Source organism: Neolamprologus brichardi, chromosome 10 (assembly GCF_056152115.1).
Source record: "Neolamprologus brichardi isolate AB-2024 chromosome 10, ASM5615211v1, whole genome shotgun sequence".
Taxonomy (NCBI): Eukaryota; Metazoa; Chordata; class Actinopteri; order Cichliformes; family Cichlidae; genus Neolamprologus; species Neolamprologus brichardi.
In genome coordinates this window covers 21225242-21244637 of record NC_142113.1, presented here as the reverse complement: position 1 = coordinate 21244637, position 19396 = coordinate 21225242, and the positions used below count along the sequence as shown (strand labels likewise).

The 19396-nt window shown below is 38.4% G+C and overlaps 1 protein-coding gene across 1 annotated transcript; it reads right to left on the bottom strand.

Moving 5' to 3' along the window:
* Window positions 1-1471: 1471 nt before the first annotated feature.
* adgrg4b (adhesion G protein-coupled receptor G4b) lies at window positions 1472-18320 on the bottom strand. Its single transcript, XM_087846969.1, is given in 30 exon segments — window positions 1472-1602; window positions 2127-2291; window positions 2563-2664; window positions 3360-3561; window positions 4480-4558; window positions 4988-5105; window positions 5681-5949; window positions 6256-6377; window positions 7316-7419; window positions 7506-7551; window positions 7645-7770; window positions 7882-8028; window positions 8697-8862; window positions 8945-9149; window positions 9300-9400; window positions 10286-10415; window positions 10506-10648; window positions 10966-11006; window positions 11096-11203; window positions 11341-11414; window positions 11507-11713; window positions 12509-12663; window positions 12966-12994; window positions 13171-13216; window positions 13362-13423; window positions 13979-14076; window positions 15335-15619; window positions 16694-16931; window positions 17044-17174; window positions 18311-18320. Coding segments are annotated over 30 exon segments (3840 nt in total).
* Window positions 18321-19396: the final 1076 nt, after the last annotated feature.

The following is a 19396-nucleotide window of genomic DNA, read 5'->3' as shown; positions in this document are numbered from 1 at the left end:
GATCAGAACAAAGGTGTCAGAATTTACACAAACAAAATGGCACTCGCAGCCACGAAAAAATAAAGTGTGGTGATCTTTCCGTCTGTGAGCTGATTGAGGGATGGTTGTGGAGTTGTTTGGTTTGAGAACAGTTTCTGGCAAAAGAAATTAGGATAAAGATGAACACAGTGAGACTTCTGTCATCTTAAATTTAATACTTTTTTTTTTTTTCTTACACAAACTTTGTGGTACCACGGTTCATTGTCACCATGGCTCCACTCACCAGTTGCTTGGCAACCAACTCCTCCTTGGAACTGATGCAACTGCTCGTGTCTCCATAATTACAGGCTCTTTTACAATATTTAGCAAAAACAAAAACAATAGAATTGCATGAAAAACAATATCTAATGAAGCTGCAGCGATGCTTGCAGTTTAATTTGGTCTGACATCGCATGGATTGCATCTGTGGTTATCCTGAATTAAAGTACACTATGCTTAGACTGTGTGTGTAGTTGTGGTATATAACAGCTGCTTAAAACTTTGGGATCACTTTTCAGTGTGCCTGATTCTAAAATAAAAGCATATTTGTTTTTGTTTTGTTTTTAATCTAAAATAACATTTAAGCAGAGAAGAATTCTGAGTGACATTTATTTATTCTAAATTATTGAGGATTTTAATGGAATAACTAAATACACTTTGTTTCTGTGGTCCAGTGGCATGCTGGGTTACTTACATGTATATAATTTAAAACGATCATTAGAAAAATAATTTGCACAGCAGAAATTGGTTATGCTGGTTAAAACATTGATTTATCTGGCTAGTCATGTGTGTACAGTATCAGCCTTTGGGTTGGGTTATAGTCTCAAATAAACAAAATTCTCTCTGTTACGGTTCTAATAATTTAGTCCATGTGGGAAAGTGCCGAATAATTAAAGATTTTGTACGACGATGTGCTCGCCTTTATTCTCAGAACAACACAAAGGAGGGGAAAAAAAGAGGCACCAGTACTCAACTGATCAAGAGCAGAAGGGCATCACAGTCCTTAGACTGAGTAACAGATCATCAGCAGGCAGCCTCATTAAATGTTACCCGCAAGTGCCGTATCGTGCTGGTTAAGAAAGGGACTGTGGAAACTTCTGGGTCTTGTTTTGTTTTTGTTTGTTTTTTTATTTGACTCTGACCCTCATGGAATAACTTTCATTTTGTAAAATATGTCCACTCTGGAAAGTTTCAGAATTTAAAAAAACACAACAACACGTCATTCACACAGTTTGATGCTGCAGACACACAAATCGCTACAATAATTAAACGCGATAAAACCGCATTAGGTTGAAGCAGTGCTGTATCAGTGGTAGTTGCTAAACATTGAATCAGTTGACGTTATTGATTTATTTAATAATAAATATTTGCAAAATTTCTGATCAGTTTCATGTTACATGGCTAAAAACACTGAGACAAATCTTTAGTGGTAGTCAATGTGTTGCGCTCTTCTTTATTCTTGCTGGTGAAGCATGTGATTCCTCCAGCCAGGTGTTAGGCTCACCCCTCTGCAGGAAGGCGGACCTCCCAGACCCAAAGGGCTTCTCTGAGGTTGAGGAAGCGCCAAGGAATTCATAAAAAGGCCTACAAGATAATTAAACATCTGTGAGCAATTCAGAGGTGTGAAAAACCTGTGTGTGAGAGAAGAATGTATACCTGGGAGTTTAAACTGAAATTGAGCTGTCAGATGGTTGACGGAAACCTTTTTAAGGAATAACAGACATGTCCTTTTACTTGTGTCTAAACCAGCTTAATTACAAAGCCTGGTAATTATTTAACGTCGGTGCAGTCTCATTAATGTAAGCAGTGACCTTCAGTGTGAATTTTGGCAGCTGAATGCAACGGTGATCTGTGCTCATCATTTTACTTTAAGGAGCCTGAATCTAAACACGATGAACTGTAACTTTTAATTGTAAGCTTAAATGTCTTATAACAGATTAGAGCCAAGGAAGTTTAATGTCAACAGAGGAAAGTCCACCGAAGAATGAACGTCTCACGAAATGTCATCATGTACTTAATTTATCTTGCTCATAATAAGTGTACTGAAATGTCTTGACCGAATCATAGTTATGAGTTTAGTCAGGACGTGTGGTGCCTGGTTTTCTCACCCAGGTCTGGTCTCTTGCAGGATGAATCTCGCTGGCTGTAGTTGGAGGAAGCTGACGTGCTATCTGTGGAGGAGGACTTAGTTGAGCTGACTGATGGTCTTAATGCTCCCGGAGGATTTGTTTTGGGCTTTGCCTGAGCTCCAATCGAAGCCGAGTTGCTCCATTCTGGACAACAGTGGCAGACAAGTAATGTAAGTGAAGCCCAAAGTAGTGTTTGCTGCTTTGCTTTCATTGCAAGTTACCCCATAAGTTGAACTTTTAACAGCACCAAACAAAACAAACAGATTTGTTAGATTGAGTATGATCGAGTCTTTGCATAGTATCAGTATCATGTACTAATTTCAGTACTACTTTATGAGCCTCGACAAAAAGGTCGCCATAAAAGTAACTGAACTGAATTGATGAGGTCACGCTGTGTTACGTGTGGGTCTCATACCAGAGTGCTCCTCAAGTCGAAAACGTCCAAAGCAGAGGTGAATCCTCCACTGTTTCCTGACATTCTCCTTCATTAAACAGTGGAAGAAAAATATGAAAAGTCCTGCAGCAAATAGAAAAGTAAGAAAAGGTCGTGAGCTCAAGAAGATTAGATAAGATCTGGGTTTGTAGCTCTTTGTTCCTCGCGCAGGTATTTCTAATTTTCTCTGGAATAATTTCATATAGAGAAGTAAACAGCAGTGGCTGCTTCACTCTAATATACAAAAGAAAGTATTATAAGAGAGACCAGTAGAGGTGAAAGCTATTGTGAAATGGTTGCATCATTTGGCTGTTTGAAATCTTCCTTTTCATCTTTTTTTTCCCCCTCATCCGAGCTTCTTTTGAACTCCGGTTGCAAAGCGGGTTGTTGTGGAAAACTGCACACGTGGTTAGCAAATTTTCACACAATAAATAAATCCACAACAACACCCAAAAGGTCGTCTTCTTAAAAGTAAAGCACCATCTTTTTACAAGTCTGTGCGTGTTTATAATGTTTGATCTTTGGCATATTACACTATCCTTACTTCTGAAAATAGTTTTGACTGACTGAAAAGAACTAACACAGCCAGATGTTCATGTCAGCTAATAAAGACACACTTGGCTGACCGAGACGTTAAGTATTCAAAAAAACTGCAACAGATTGAGGCTAAACAGTTAGTTATATGGGAAAAAATAAGCTTGATGACTTTCAAACTTAAGATAAAATTCTATCTGGACGTTATCGAGCTTTCATTAACTGCCTCTGTACAAAAGGACAACCTTGCAGGCTGTTGAGTCCAGAGAACAGGTACAGCAGAACTATTCTGCCTGGCCCCCAGCCAAAGAAGCCAAGAGTCCATGTTAGCCCCAGTAACAAGGTTAGACTGGCAACTCCTTTCAAGTCCTGCATGACTCCACTCCTGGTCCCTGCCGGGCTGTTGGCTCGCATACGTCGAATCTGGATTAGAACCACCACAAAAACCTAAGAGGAGATTGAAAAGAAGCCTCAGAGTGGTTGGATTACAGGAAAATGGTAAAAGGGTCAAAAGCAAATTTACACAGTAATAAAGAATGTGTCTAATATGAAGCCACTTTGTTAGATACAACTGTTCAGCTGCTCATTAATGCAAATGTCTAGTCAGCAAATCACATGGCAGCAGCTCAGTGCATTTAGGTATGTAGACATGGTCAAGGCAACCTGTGGAAATTCAAGCTGAGCATCAGAATGAAGATTTCTAATGGTCAGTTCTGATTATCATAATTTGCTATAAACAACATTAAAGCATGGATCCATCCTGCGTTATATCAACAGTTCAGGCTGCTGGTGGTGTAAGGGTGTTGGGAATATTTTCTAGGCACACTTTGGGCCACTTCATACCATCTGAGCATCATTCAAACGCCACAAGTTGCTTGAGCATTATTTCTGACCATCTCCATTCCTCTTTGATCACAGTGTACCAATCTTCTCACGGTTGCTTCCAGCAGGATAATTCACCATGTCAAAAATTTCTGAAAATTTCAAACTGGTTTCTTAAACATGGCAGTGAATTTATGGTTCTTAGATGGCCTCCACAGTCACCAGGCCTCAGTGATCACCAGATAAGGTAAACGTAAGATTGACATCATGGACACGCAGCTGACAAATCTGCAGCAATTGTGTGATGCTGCCATGTCAATGGATACCAAAATGTCTCAGGAATCTTTCCAGCAACTTGTAGAATCTGTGCCACAAAAAATGTTTCGGAGGACAAAAGTTATCCAGTCTGTACTGATTATCAAAAACGTTGCCTGTTAAATCCTGATATAGAAACAAATGAAAAATGTTGAATTTAAAAGGAATAAGGAGAACGCATAACAATCTAAAAAGTAAAATCTTTAATGAAATGTGGAAATGATTTACCCCAGTGTTGAAGAGAAAGATGAACACAGCGTAGGCAACCACAGACACATAAAATGTCACATCGTCCTGGAGCCAGCAGCTGGGAGGGTGACAAACAGGAAAAAGACAGACGAGGCATTAGTCGATGAGATCAGTGAACACGACGAATGATCAGTGTGGTCGTATTTGAACTAATGAAAACGTGTTACTGGCTTATCATTCTTGAATCATGTGTTTGGATAGCCTGAGAATGTAATACCACGTTACATGACTTCCAATATGACATCAGATCAGCTTGATCTGGCTGAAAATAAAATGTGAAGGAAATGGTTTTATCTATTTTTGAAGATTTGTGGTTTTACATCATGGATTTGCTTTTGTAATTGGAGAAAATATGTTGTGATATTCATTTTGTCCAGCTAAGAGATAGATAGAGAGATGGAGAGAGAGAGAAACCTTCAACTCTCTTCAGATCATCAAGTATGTATCAAGATATGAAAAATGAATAAAAGATGAATCCAAAACTCACAAGTTATCAGAGTTGTCCAGCAGCTGTAAGGTAGAAGAAGAAGTGTCTGTGTAGATGTGACTGCCGTAGGCCTCTTTGTTCACGATGAGCACCAGGATGCAAATCACCAGAGGAAGCCCTGGATGGAGATTTCAAATACATACAAGGGTATGTACTTACAATGTCATACCCTCAGAAAAATATTAAACAGAAAATATAATTGCTTTTAAAATGGACCCTTTTTGTTATATAAAAATAGCTGTCTAATGTAATGCACTTTTAGAATTGTTGATGATCATAATCGCTATGAGGCTATAGTTTAGGTGTCACAAGTGTTCGAAAAGCTCCATGTCAGGCAATTTATTCTCTTTATGATTTCAGAAAGAGGGGAAATCATTAATATGGCCCAGTTCCCTCCATCTGCTGTTTAAATTTTGATTTTGTGAGGTGCAGCCAATCAGAAGGTGACCTAAAGGGAGAGGAGCAAAATGGTTTAATACTCTGCACTGGGGCCCAGTATATGATAAAGATTATTTTGGAACCATGACTCATGCAGAGCATCTCTGCTAGAGTCTAACGATCTAGAGATGGACCTGGAAATGAGCATAATGCGTCCCATTAGAGATTTTTATGAGCTGTCATCACACCATATAAGTAATAATGTTTTCTGTGTTGCCATTAACTAAAGTTCAGTCGTGCAAAAATGTGACTCACCCCATCCCAGAAAACAAAACTTGAGCATATAAGAGGGCACGTAGGTGTTGAATACTTTAACAAGGGCAAAGTACATGTTAACGGCCTCTAATCCCATCCAGGTGAATGATGCAAGCAGGAAGTAGTGCAGGGTGGAGGCCACAGCCACGCAGAGAGGGTACAGACCCCAGGAGGACAGCCAGGAGTTGACCAGAAACACCAGATTCAAGCCCAGCAGGGCCAGAGAGAGGTTGATGAGAATCTGAGAGGGGTAATCTCTACGAAGCTTTCTAAGAGAGATATAGACATCGTTGAGAAAGTCGAGAGGTTAGGTACAATGATACTTTTGTGCTACATGCAGATACACGTACAGAAAAACCTTTAGCAGTGAAGTAAACTCAACAAACCTGAGAAATGCATGCATTAAAATACCACCATGACAGTGAAATTTCAGCATCTCCTTCGCTGCTTTCTAACACTGAAAACAATGTGTGCCTCACTTAAAACAATAGTTTTTCGCATACATTTGAATTGGTGTTGACAGGCCTGTAGTAGCACCCACAGATCTGTGCTGCATGTAAGCAGAAAACGCTTACTCGAAAGCTGTGTACGTGAGAACGGTAATTCCCAAGAAGAGTGACGAGACTCCACAACCAAGATAGGTGATAATGGTCAGGATCTGCTCATTAGCAGGGTCCAGCTGAGTCCTGGCGGCATCCTGGAGACATGGAGACGTTTGGTTACAGGGCTGTATTTTCCAGTGTGCATTATTAGCTCTTGGCTGATCCTGTTCCTAACTGTTCCCATTGCCGTGTGTAAACTTGCATAAAGCCCAGCATCTGTCTAACCACTACTACACTGAAACACTTTTTACTGTCTCTAGCACTTATAGTAAAATTAGTTTCATCATAGCTCAGTGATAAAGTATAGGAATGGGGTTTTATGTATTTTTATTGTGTTTAATTATATAGGGGGGAAAATCTGACATTCATTTATGTAAAGGAAACAACTTGTTAATCAAATAATTTAAAGTGGTTAAAAAAATCCTCTTCGGTAAGCATTCATTACTCTGTAGGCTGAAAGCCACAGAGTAATGAATACGGGACACTGGTCTGCACCACAGAAACCATGGAATAATTAGTGAAATAAGTAAATCTTTTTAAATAAAATGTATTAGAAATTAATTATAGATTTAATACATTATGTATTTATTTCAATTTTTAATTAGTTACAGACACATTTAATTATTTAATGATGAATTTATTCATTTAATTTTGGCGTTCTTGGTACTGAATAGCCCAGGAGGCATTTCTCATATTTATTATTATTAATAATGGTGCAATTGTTGCAAAACAGCAATCCCATTACAGTATATGTTGTCGGGAGTTACTCGAACATAATGAACTGTTTCAAACTTTTCTTTGCAGCAGTTTATTTTTTAAATAGTATTCCTTTAGTGCCCTCTGCTGGTTAAGCCTGGTCAAAGCATATTGACACCTCTGCAATTCAGTTTGATACAAGAAAAATAAAAACATAATTAGTAGTGTGTGTATTGTTGCTGCTTGTACTATCGTGCCATTACCAAAACTTTAAAGTGCTCTGCCAAAATGTGCTTTTTAGGAAACAGAAAAACAATATTAAAGTAGTAGTTTGTACCAGAAGAACTCCAAAGTGTGTGAGATGATCACACAGGCAGGTTGTGTAGTAAGGGCTGCTGTTGTATTTCCGACATCCATAATTGTCCCAGTCTCCTTGTCCATCTGCATGAGAAGAGTAACGTTTAATGTGGCCCGCTTCTTCCAGAGTTGATTTGATTTGGAAGAATAGGACTGAGATCAGGACGTACTGTTTTTGTTGAAGTTCCAGTACACACACTCGACCTGCTTGTAAGGCTTAATCAGAGACAAAAGAAACATTAATGCATTCATTAATTAAAGGTGCTTTCATTACATGCAGTGTATATTGATAGAAACAACCTCTCCTACTGTGTTTGGTATAAGATGTTGGAGTGTGACTTCAATATCTTCTTCCAGGTCTTTGATTGGACAGCTGGCGTTGGTCACACTGGCTGCCACCACAAAAGTGTTGAGGGTCTGATCTATTTGTCTCCCCTGAAATTAAAACACAGTATATATGAATAACATGTTTCACTAATAAGCATCTAAGCACAATTTGTTTGTTTAAAAATCTTGACAAAGAAGTGGCTTCATAGAAAATACCACCTTAAAGAGCGACGCGATGGCGTAGAACTGAAACTGGATTCTCGGTGGGGTCTGATTTAGGGCTTGTTGGGGGAAGCAGTGCTGCAGGGCAGATGGGAGGGAGATGAAAGCCAGTGTGCTGTTGAGGGGATGCCTGTTGATAAAAATCTATAAAGACAAATTTTCTTAATTCTTTTTAAAGCTCAGGCAACATGTTTCAGCTAACAGCACTGTTGATTTCTGAGATGCACTGCAGACAATTTAAGCAGCATTAATACGGTAAGTACAGACTCATCTGTATGTTTGCTTAAATATCGCCAAAAAAGACAATGTTTAGTGGCCGTTTCAAGCTGCTGCAAACAGCACTGTTCAAAGCAATGACTGTAGAAAAGCTTACAGTTATTGGTTCAAAGTAGCATGTTTTATTCCACATGTGTAAACCTTTTGTAACACCTGTTCACCTGCTTCTTAATGCAGAAATTCAGTTTTATTTATATAGTTCCAGTTGACAACAACAGTGGCCTGTAGGCACTTTATATTATAACATAAAGACCCTACAATATTAGAGAGGAACCCCAACAAACACAGGACTGCCCTATGAACAAGCACTTGGCAACATTGGGATGGAAAAACTCCCTTTTAACAGGAAGAGACCTCCAGCAGAACCAGGCTCAGGAAGAGGAAGCAAGCTGCTGAGATGGAGAGAGATGGGGCAAATGACAAAATATTAAATCAGCCAATCACATGGCAGCAGCCTTGTAGACATAGTCGAGTAGACCTGCTGAAGTTCGAAGCAACAGAATGAGGAAGAAAATTTACAGAGAAATTTTGCCGACCTCTGTTTTTTTGCCGGTTGCATCAGACGCCACTCCAATCATTAAACTGTTAAACTCTCCAGGAACTACATCCACCACTGCGATACCGATGGCTGGAGCGACCAGGGTGGAGGAACCCTGATAACCCACTATTCTGTCTCCCATTGCTTCTGTAATATTCAGGATGCTGGAGAGAAGACAGAAGATTTTAGTGTCCCCACATCAGATTGTTGGAAAAGTTTATTTCTCGTTCTGCATTCGTTCCTTACTTGTTAGTAAAAGGCACCAGGTTGCTCTCAGATTTCAGTATTTTTGAAATAATGTTGAGAAGAGCTTGGCCCAGCTCTGGTGTGACCACGCTGACGTTAATGATGTCCTGCAGCTTGTCGAGGACTATCGTCAGTTCGTCATAGTTGAGTGTGGGGTGGTTACTCAGTAAAACTTCAATCATATCCACCACATCCTGAGCATTATCTGGAAGTTAAATGGCACAACTTGTGAAACAGGCATTTTTATCCCATTCTAACTTGTAACACAGCATATGTCTAATATGTAACAGGGTTTATGTTGGAAATACAGATGTTTGGGTAATTTTAGAGCTGGGGAAAAAAGTCTGTGACTGACCGGCAGTTACGTTGACAGGGTACAGGTCAGGGATGGTCTCCACCACTGGACCACAGTCTTCCAGCTCTGGAGCCATCCAATGGGTATTGAGCTTGCCTTTACTGTCAAACGGAAGGTGGACAGAGGGAGAATGCATAAAAAAAATCTGCAGAGAGTAAAATCTTTAACCTTTTTTAAATTTTTCATCATCTAGTTATACTGCCACCTCAGCATGTTGCATATCAACATTTGCTAGCCGCACTCTTACTGGAAAATAAATGGCATCGGCTAACTACCTGACAACGGAAATGAGGTTAATTCGATGGATTGGGGACATTATGTGAGACCTCACACAGCTGTGAGACATTTTGATTCTGAGAATTACCGATCATTTAACCTCTCATTAGTGACACTGAGGTCTTGATTAATGCATTTACAGCAGAGCCATCACTGAGTGTTGTGACACTGAGTCAACACGCAGTCTTTAGAACAGCAGTAAAGCCATATGAATGTATACCAACGGATGTGATTAATACTCAGACTCGTACGTATCCATGTGTTAAATTTATCAGCCAGCCAAATACATAAAACACACAGCACACTTCAACTGTAAACATGAGGACAAATGTCAGAGCATGTGTACTTTAGCAGTGTTGGTCTAATAAATCTTTACTGCTGGATTGATTTCCATTACTTTAGCTGCAGACATCCAGGGCATCAAGAGGATGAAGCCCAGTAAAAAAAATTTTTATGTTTTTTCACTAGTAAAGGTTTATATTGTTGAGTAGACAAATCCAGCAGCCCTGATAAATCTAAGCTTTTAAAAAAGTCACCTACATAGATGACGAAACCCACAGATTCATTGCAACGAGTTGCCCAGCAGTCTTTCACACTATGCTGCTTTTAAACTCAACCATGTCACTGACCTGTTGCCATTTAATCGCATATTTTGTGAGATGTTTCACTTGGACTACAAATGAAAAATGATTAACAGTCCGAGCTCTCACCAGTGTCGAGTGGCGTAGTGGTCCGGGTTCTTTGGGCACGTTTGATTGGCAGTTTCTCCTCCTGAAGTTTCAGGCCACACAAACAGACCTTTCAGGGTTTGGCGGATTTCTGCATTGCACTTAAATGACACTGGAACAGTGAGATGTTTGAGAAAGAGATCAAAATGAGAAGATTTTCAGGGCTGGGTCCCCCCCCCCCCTTTTTTTTTTTTGAACTCACGTATCTGGCTTATCTCTATGTCCTCAGTGAGTATGGAGATGGACCCCTTATTATAAGGTGTCAGCAGTATGTTTCGTATCCGCTCTTCGATTTCATGGATGTCTGACGGCATCATGACTTGTACCTGGAAAATACAGCTCTCTCTTCTGGAAGTAACAGAGCTAAATATGGTTTGCAGAATGACAATGGGCTCATGTACATAGCAAATATAACATCACGATGTTATACTTTTTTAATATTACCTGCGTAAAGGCAAATAAAAATGAACAAAGTAGCAGCCAGTTTCCTCCTCCTCCAGTCAGAATTTCAATTTTTTTGTTTATTGTAATCAGTTCTAACTAAAATTGTATGGAGACACACGAAGCTTACCTTGAACCTGTGTCTGCTAATACCTGGGAAAGAGTAAAGAAGATGAAGATGAAGCTTTCAGGGGAGAAACAGCCTTTTGGTTTAAGAAGGCACTGACACATTTTTTATGCTTACTTACTCTGATAGGGTATTCTGACTGCAGCTTAGGATGATTTCTGGAAGTGAGATCAGTAACTTAAGTTGTTTAAATTGAAAGACCTTTGCGTTCATCAGAATGTGACATATTTCTGGAACTGGGTGAGTTGGTGAGTGGTACTCTACCTTTGAGCTTTGGGGACCAGCTGAAATTCAAGCACTGTCATCGAGTTGTTTGGTAGGCTATTGTTGAGCTGTGAAGAGGAAGTCAGCATTCATTTTACTGTATTACTTCTGCTGTCAGGATTTTACACCCCTATATTTAACCAGGTGAAGGAAAAATAGTTTCCTGTATCTTAAAATAAGAGCTTAGGTGTTCTGTAAGACGTACCCAGGACCTAAGGATCTGTTCTGAGTCACAGCCGCCTGTTATGGACACGTTCACCTTAACCTGAAAATACAGTTCTGCAAAGGAAATTGAGACAGATCAGAAAGTTTTCACCAAGTAATTTATGATGTCAGATGAACCGTAATGTACATGCAGTTGTGAAACTGACCGGAGACATTTTCAGGGTTTGTGGCAATGGTCGTAGGCGTGGCTACAGTAGTAGTACTTGTACTTGTGATGATGCTTATGGTTGGGGGTCTAAATTCGGTGGTAGAAAAGGGTGTGGAGGATGGTATTGTGGTTGTAGAGGTAATATTTGTCACCGGAGAAGGCTGTGTCATCGTACTGGAGCTGCTGGTATCAACTAAGAAACCATCTGGAAGATGCATGTCAGAGACCCACAATGAGTTTTTCTGCAAATGCTTCACAAGACCGCACACGTACAGTGCTTTAAAAATTGGTTAGACCAGCACACAATGAACGGTTTATGCCACGTCTACTTTAAATGAACAATATTTGTTATTACAAAAATGTTGTTTCTGTAATGGTTAGTCCAAACGCTTCAATCAAAATGATATTTGTTCATGTTAAAATATAGATAAATATATAAAAACGGAACTAAATAGAAAAACACCCTTAGAATTTCATTTATTTCATTACTAATTAGATAAATGAATTTTTGTGATTGAACGTTATGCACTCAAGAAAGTCCAGTTTGTCGGCTAAAATTTGGGAATATAAATGTGAATTCAGTTTGATATTCATCCTCTGTGTCTGCAGAAAAGCTGGAGAACATTAAAAACTTGTAAACTTAAACTGACTGGTTGTTGGTGCATATACCAAGGTTATGACCTAAAGCTACTGCAAAGCTTTGTAGAGATTATTTGACCAAGAAAACAGAATCTGGAAAACTTGGGATTTATTGGATTCAAATAAAGATCACACAAACGTTTCATCCAAAGCAAGTTTCTGGAAAGAAAACTATTTGCATCGAAAGAGACTTTTGAAAAATACCAAATGTTAAAAAACAAAGCAAGACCAGGAAGAAACTGTAATGAAAGCCAAATGAGATTATAAAAAATATACAGTTTTTTTGGTTATTATGTACGAATAAGAACTATAATTCGTTTTTATTAACTATTATCGGCTTCTGTTGAGAATTATTTCCTACCGACAGGTGTGGTGTGTATGTTTTCTGCATCAGCCCACAGCTGTAACAAACCACTGGTGTCGTTGTAGGGATTTTTAAGCCTCGTGGCTATTAGAGACTGCACATCTGCCACATCCTCAGCAGGGATGACATTCACATATACGTTGCAGCGAAAACTACAAGGAAGACACAAAGTCATGGTTTAGATACCACGTTCTTATTCTCTTCTACAACAATGCTTTTCAGGTATTTCGATTATTTTGGGCTCTTTAACCAAAGTTAAAGCCCAACCAAGGGTTTTTTTCTATTAAGATCAATGTTTTTCCCAGATTATGAAAATTTGGCAAAATTTAGAAGCAAAGAATTTTTTGTTTTGTTTTATATACAAATGAAAGAAACCTGTCTGTACATTTTTTTTAAATAATTTCAGATAGAAATCACACAATATTCTGGGAACTGTAACTCTCTACCATATTACCTGTTGACACTGGAGGGACTGAACCGCATCTGAAGAATAGAAGAACATTTGATACGTATGAAACAAGATGCTGATAAAGATGCTGTCCAGGTCTTACACTCCTACTGTCCTACTGGCCAAACAGACACAGCTATATTTGCATTGAGATGACATCCCCTCATACATACATCAACCTGGTGCATCAGTTGAGCTCTCATGTTCTTACCAGCTGGTCTTCATATGGTGTTTTTACGAGGTCTTCTGTATTGGATCTGAAAATAAGAAAATCAAAGAAACTCAGTAACCTTCTGGCACATTTGTTCCTCCCCTCTGACGTGTACTATAAAACAAGATTTAATTGTGTGACACACAGTGAGATTCAAATGAATTTTATTGCAAATGTAAATCATCTCCTACCTGGATAGTTCAAACACAGATACTATGTGTAAATAGATGTAGCTCGGCAGCTCCTTTCTGAGCTGCAGGAACAACAAAGAGCAGAAGGCAGTGTTATAGCTGCTGAGATTTACTGCTGCTGAATAAATGTAAAGTAAAGTCTGCACAGTATAATGAAATCCAAAGCAGCAGGGTCTGGAAGTCTGACCCTACACACCTCTGCCAAAGCTAAAATTTCCCGCCACAGCACGCACAAAATCCCTGGATCCAAAACAATATCTGGATTGAGTCTGTGAAATTCTCTTCAGAATATATATTTTTAAAAAATGCTCTAAATTTATCTTATTTCCGTAATTTATGGATTTATGGAGATGTGATTTCGCTCCGTCTCACGATGGTAAAGATTTTAAAACTGGTAAAAAGAATTTGGACCAAATGAGGATCATGTTTGGAGTTACTCACAAATCCATTGATAACTTTTTGATTAAAACGGTTAATGAAAACAAACAAACGGAATAAATAACATGAACTCATTGGCAGAGGTAATAAAAATAATTCTTCTTATACCAGTTTTTCAAGAATTTAAAAATAGATGAATAAACCTTTTTTTTTTTTTTTTAAGTTTTTGTTTGTTTTACCCATTGATGTGCGATGTCTCTGGCTGTGTAGATCTCAGTTTTGTTCTCATCCTGACGAATAATAGTAATTATCAGTTTCACTTGGTAAATGGACCATGCTGCCAAAGAGAACATAAAACTGCATTAAATGTTTGTAGATTTCATTTAAGACCATAAAAAACCAAGAGTGATAACGTTCAAGCCTACTTCAGTGTGTATATTTTTTTATTTGATTTTTTTTACAGTTTGACAGATTTTTTTCTTTATCTTATCAATATTTGAACCTGACCAATATATCACTGGGCTCGAAAGTAAAGGAGAGATGGGAGAAATTGTCATATTATCTTAGTGAGGACTCATAAAAAACTACAGATAACAAATGCTGAGAAATCTCTGGGTTATTTTTGTCTGAATAAAGAAAAAAGTATCAGTCGATATATCGCATTATTGAATCACTAAATATTGGTATCAGTCTTAAAAATCCCCACATCACTCTGCCTCTATTTAATAATGGCTGCTTATTATTATAAACCAGTAGCTCTCAAACCTCAGAAGCCTGTAGAGTAAAATGACTTTACAGCCTACAGCCCACCGTTTCCATCAATCATTAACAATTAAAAGGATCCAAGTCGGACTTGACGTAATTGAAAGTCTGTGTAAAAGCATCAGCATTTTTATTTTTCCTAAAAAAATTAATTTATTTAGTTTAGTTTCACCAGCAGCCACGTGGTGTGTCTCCCCGCCCATAAACTATATATTTTGTATTACGATATGAAGAAAAGATCAAACTGTATTTTTTCCTATCTGCACTGACCTAAAACTGGAGCAGCGCTTTCAGCTAGAGGGAAAGATTCATGTGGAACTAATACTGCGTTTTTCATATGGCTGAACAGACTGTGTGAAAGGAATTTTCTTATGTAAACTAAGCTCTATAGTGCTATGAAAGAGGATTAGGGCCAGTGAAAGAAAAAAATCTTTGGGGGTCATGAGTTCTGACTTCTTCCATATTTCTGAGAAAAACTGGAATGTCTTTTTTTTTCATAAAATTCCTGCATTTAGTAGCCAAGAAATTAGAATCATTAATAAGTAAAAGTGTCAACATTTATCAGCTTATTGAAACTGTAGACTGTTCCAGTTTTGTAGAGATGAAACAAGCTGCTTGATTAATGCGTCTAATTTTCATCTAATTGATTATAAATTTGTTTTTACATTTACTTAACTGCCAAATAGACAGGTGGTGAGTATTTAATGCGAGGGGATACACCAGAGACAGCCAACAAACTATCGCTGAGGCTGGAAAAAGCTTGATGAATGTGGCATTTACTGCAGTAAAATAAAATCAGATGATAACGGCAAAGGTTTGAAGTGAATGCTCACTGCAGCTCAGGCTGCGATCTTGTAGTGGAGCACAGATCTGAGTGTCCCAGTTGTTTCTCTCCCACTTCACAACATCCCCCTCTGTACAGTTCATTGATGCCACTTCCTTGCTGCTGCGTTCTCTCCCCCACATCCGAAACAGAGAGAGTTTTCCCGACACACGGGATATAGGAATGATCTGTATGTTTTTGTTTACAATGAAGTGTCCTGATCCCAGAGTGAGCGATCCACTGGGGGCCAGTGTGGAGCACGAAGAGGAGGCAGAAGAAGCAGCTCCATAGAGGGCTGTGAGAGAGGGAAGGCATACAAAAGGTGGTCAAGGAAAGACTAAAAAAAATCACTGAAACAGCCAAGGCAGGTTTTCCATTTCATTTTCAAAAAGTGAATGTAGCTGTAGACCGCATTCATTTAAGACGTCATGAGCAAAAACACAAGACAGCTATAACTCTTGATAGTGACCTTTGTAAGCAGATTATCACTTGATGCAACCATGTTATCAATATATAAATCATCGAGATGTTCCAGCCAGACAATTTTTAGATAATAGACTGAAAAGGAGCACCTGTATTCAGTATTGCCTGACAGCCTGTGTAGGAAAATCAGAATCAGTTACAGGAGAAAACTGAGAGGATCAGACTTCTAGATCCCAAAAGCCATTTCTAAAAAAAGATCTTACTTTATTTCTTCACCAATTTTTCTTTTTTCGATCTTTCTTACTGTTATCTTTCAGTATTCAGTCTGTCTTTCCTTTTTCTCTTTTTTTGTGCTCCTTTTAGATAAGATAAGGAAAGCAATCGAGGATCTACAATCTGAGAAATTCAATTTTTAAAAAAAGAAACTTTATGACATATGGTAAGGGCCCTACAGTATTACAGCAAGAACCTCAACCATCACACAGTTCCCTATGTGCTAACACTTGGCAACTGTGGGGAGGAAGAACTCCCTTTTAACAGGAAGAGACCTCCAGCAGAACCAGGCTTAAATAACAAGCTAGAGAAGCCAACAATTACAACTGATTATTTTTAGGGGATTGTTTATATTCATAATTGCTCCCCTTGCTTTAGGATTTTTGTTTCAATCCCTGAGAGGATATACAACACCCAGTGCAACAAATACCTAAGCTGACGGGAAAAAACATATAACACATAACCCAGTTTTTTTAATCACTCAGAAAGGGAGAAAATTTTAAATATATACAGCAAGCCTGTAACATATTGTTGGCCCTTTATTTAACAAGTTTATGAGCAAACTCATTAAATCTGTGACCAGTTTGTAACATCAAAATGTCTTTTAACTTGATTTAAGTAATCCCAGAATAAAATTAGGCTTTTAAAGAACACACGATGAGAGGAAACCCACCTGCCGTGAGCTTCAGCAGGGTCCCTTTAAGGTATAGGGCAGGTCTGTCTTTCGTATGTGACCAGGTCAGGCATAGTGGGTACCACTGTGACTCAAGGAGGACGATCTTCTGGGTCCTCCACTCCACGCCAAACAACCAGACCACTAAATGTCCCGCCTTAAACCCCAGCCCCAGCTCAGCATACTGTGCCTTTGGATGTCGGTACATAAAGGCGGTCCACGGTGAGGAACCTCTGGTCTAGACATGTTTGGAGTTAGTGAGATTTCATTTCTTTAACTGTTCGGCACCTTTAAAAATATCCCTGTGACAGTTAAACCAGTTGTAACTGGAGGACATTTATCATCAGTACCTCCTCTAGATTCAGGTAGAAGCAGACTGTGAGCTCTTGCAGGGCGGGGATGGTGATCTGACGCTTTAGTGTCCAGTGGCTGCATCCCGCAGTGAATTCAGCCACTTCCCCCCACAGGCTGAACGTTGGCACTGAGAGGAAAATACATCGTTTTTATAAAAAAGTGCTTCCACAGCAGGAAATCTGAACAAAGGGAGAAGGTTTTACCTTCAGAACCTTCTGGACGTTACGTAACTTTCCTATTACAATACTGAATGCAGTTTATTGATCATGTATTCTAATTTATTTATGAGATCTTGAGACTGTCTTTCTGGATGGATGGATTTCCTGATCATTGGACAATGTCCAAGCTTTGTTGTGTATTTTGGTTGGAAATGAGCAGTGGATGTTGATAGATCCACTGGTAGATTTTCACCATACATTGTTGTGGAAGCAAATCACTTTTGGAGCTTCTTAACTGGTTTTGCTGGGTATTATATGAAAAAAGAACATTTTTCATTCCTGAAAGGAGTGTGTAAAGTCTGGTTTTTAAGTAATTAAGACACTTAATTCAGCTTCTGCATTGAGTTTGATCCTTTTTCAGTTCGCAGTGTGTTGGGAAACCTCAATTTTGTTCATATTTAAACAGGGTTGTTTTTTTTTCTTTGGTTTGTTTGTCTGTTGAAACGAAATATATTTTGAATTTTTCATCTGAATTAAATAATTACTATATTATTGAAGTGTTTGAACTGTTTTATGTATAATGTCCCATTTTTAGAGGTTCCTAATTAATTGGACAATTGACTGGCAGGGAGGTTCTGTTCTCTGGTTATTAAGCAGCAAAAAGAGTGGAGTTTATTCCAGGCTTTTCAGTGAAACTCCATTATTGGGCTGAAAAGGCAAAACAGCCCGGTCAGAGAGACAGCAAAAACTTTAGTAGTAATCATTCTTACAAAGCTTGCATGCACCAACCAACTCACCAACAACAAAAAGCCAGAAAGACCACAAAAAGCAACGAAAGTTGAATTATTTCCATGATTATTTCCTAAAAGAATTATTTCCATGGTTAAGAAAAACAGCCTTAAAACATCTAACAAAGTAAAGAACACTCGATAAGGGGTTGGGTGGATCTACCAGTCCAAGAGACATCTTCAAAAGACCTCTAGTTACACTCAGGAAGCCCTTTTTCATACTTTAGACTCAAAAGATAGAAAACATCTAAAAGAGCTGGCACAGCTCTAAAAAAAATCCACCTTTATAACACTTAAAATTCTGTGAGTCCACGTACCTTTGAACATCTGAAAATGGGGGACTGTATAAAAATTCCTCAAAGTTAATTCAATGCTTTTGTTAACATTGAATTTAACCCATAGATTGTTTGATTTGAAACGCACTGTGATGGTGTACGGAAGCTCAATCACAAAAAAAGAAGAAAAAACACTTATAAACCTAACTGTTAGTCTCATTGCAACTCTTTTTTTTCATTGTTGAAAATGTTGTTACCCTAATGGGTAATTATTTTTTTGCTTTAGAAATTATCATCAGTGTTTTGCGGCCACTTTTACAGACCCGGCCACTTTAAAAGGAATGTGTGAAGAACAAGGAGTCTATTTTTTTCTTCTTTACTTATTTAGTCAGCAGGAGCTGAATCTGGAGTCAGTCTACAGTATTACATCATGCTTTTCCACCTTTCACCTTGTGGTCTTTAATGGCTCTACATGATATATGTGAGGTTTGTTTTAGATAATCTTGACTTTTTTACAATCAGCTGACTTTCTCACAGAATCGTGGCTTCAAGTAATACGCAAACATGATTTGTGATCAAATAAATTGTGATCTCTTTTGTATTTTTCCCATTTTTTTTAGTTGTTCCTACCGTCTGCTCTAGCAGGACCCGGGCTGCCCAGCAGAGACAGAGAGAAAAAAACATTCAGGTAATTTTGAAGGATGATCATGATGAAATCTGAAAAATGAAATTAAATAATTACACTATTATTTGTGCATTAACTGTATAATAAAGCATTTTTATTATTAGAATTATTAGAAGCATCAAAGTTTATCAAAGTTTTCAAGCATAAGTGAAGAACTTACCTTTGACAGAATCGCCTGATGAAGGAGATGAATCTGAAAGTAAATCCTGGTCGAGATTCTCAGCAACTACACTTAATCCTGCAAAGTCTCAGCTCACTGGTTTTGAAGAAGCTCTGAGACGATGCATAAAAATCAAGTCACAAAGCTCTGTGACCGTGAAGCAGGTAATGCTGTTGTCTGGCTGTGATTGGTCGGCTGGTGCTATTATGTGTATGCAGGTGGGACAAAAAGTCAATCTATAAAAGTGCAGGAGGAAAAAAAATCACGGTCACACAAAAGCATA